Source organism: Acanthisitta chloris, unplaced genomic scaffold (genome assembly GCF_000695815.1).
Source record: "Acanthisitta chloris isolate BGI_N310 unplaced genomic scaffold, ASM69581v1 scaffold39362, whole genome shotgun sequence".
Taxonomy (NCBI): domain Eukaryota; kingdom Metazoa; phylum Chordata; class Aves; order Passeriformes; family Acanthisittidae; genus Acanthisitta; species Acanthisitta chloris.
The window spans coordinates 5,071-5,526 of record NW_008661725.1 but is presented as its reverse complement, the minus strand read 5'-3'; the positions used below and the strand labels follow the sequence as shown (position 1 = coordinate 5,526).

Genomic DNA, 456 nt, shown 5'->3' with positions numbered 1-456 from the left:
GAATAGCCAAAAGAAGCCTATAATGTCTACAAGCACTTGTTTCACTACAGGCTCCTCCTTACCTGTGGATGGGGAGGAATTGTTCTGCTCTGACCCTGCTTGGATTCCCTCTGGGATTTCCATTTTCTCATCACCTTGTGTTTGAGATGAAGAACAAGGATCTAGTTCCCTCTTCCTGTCAGGGACCCTCTGGAAGTCCTGCAATGGGCAGAGAGTCACTGCCTGTTCTGGGTCCTTAACACACACTACCGCTCCTCCTTACCTGTGGATGGGGAGGAATTGTTCTGCTCTGACCCTGCTTGGATTCCCTCTGGGATTTCCATTTTCTCATCACCTTGTGTTTGAGATGAAGAACAAGGATCTAGTTCCCTCTTCCTGTCAGGGACCCTCTGGAAGTCCTGCAATGGGCAGAGAGTCACTGCCTGTTCTGGGTCCTTAACACACACTACCCACCAG

General features: G+C 49.8%; 1 protein-coding gene across 1 annotated transcript in view; it reads right to left on the bottom strand.

The window, feature by feature from the left end:
- Positions 1-456, bottom strand: part of CIZ1 (CDKN1A interacting zinc finger protein 1) — a gene marked incomplete at its 5' end in the record, with an annotated part of 16,670 nt that overhangs the window by 12,568 nt on the left and 3,646 nt on the right. Inside the window, one exon of the mRNA XM_009070322.1 lies at positions 263-398. Coding sequence (XP_009068570.1) covers positions 263-398 — 136 coding nt within the window. The remainder of the gene's footprint in view (positions 1-262; positions 399-456) is intronic.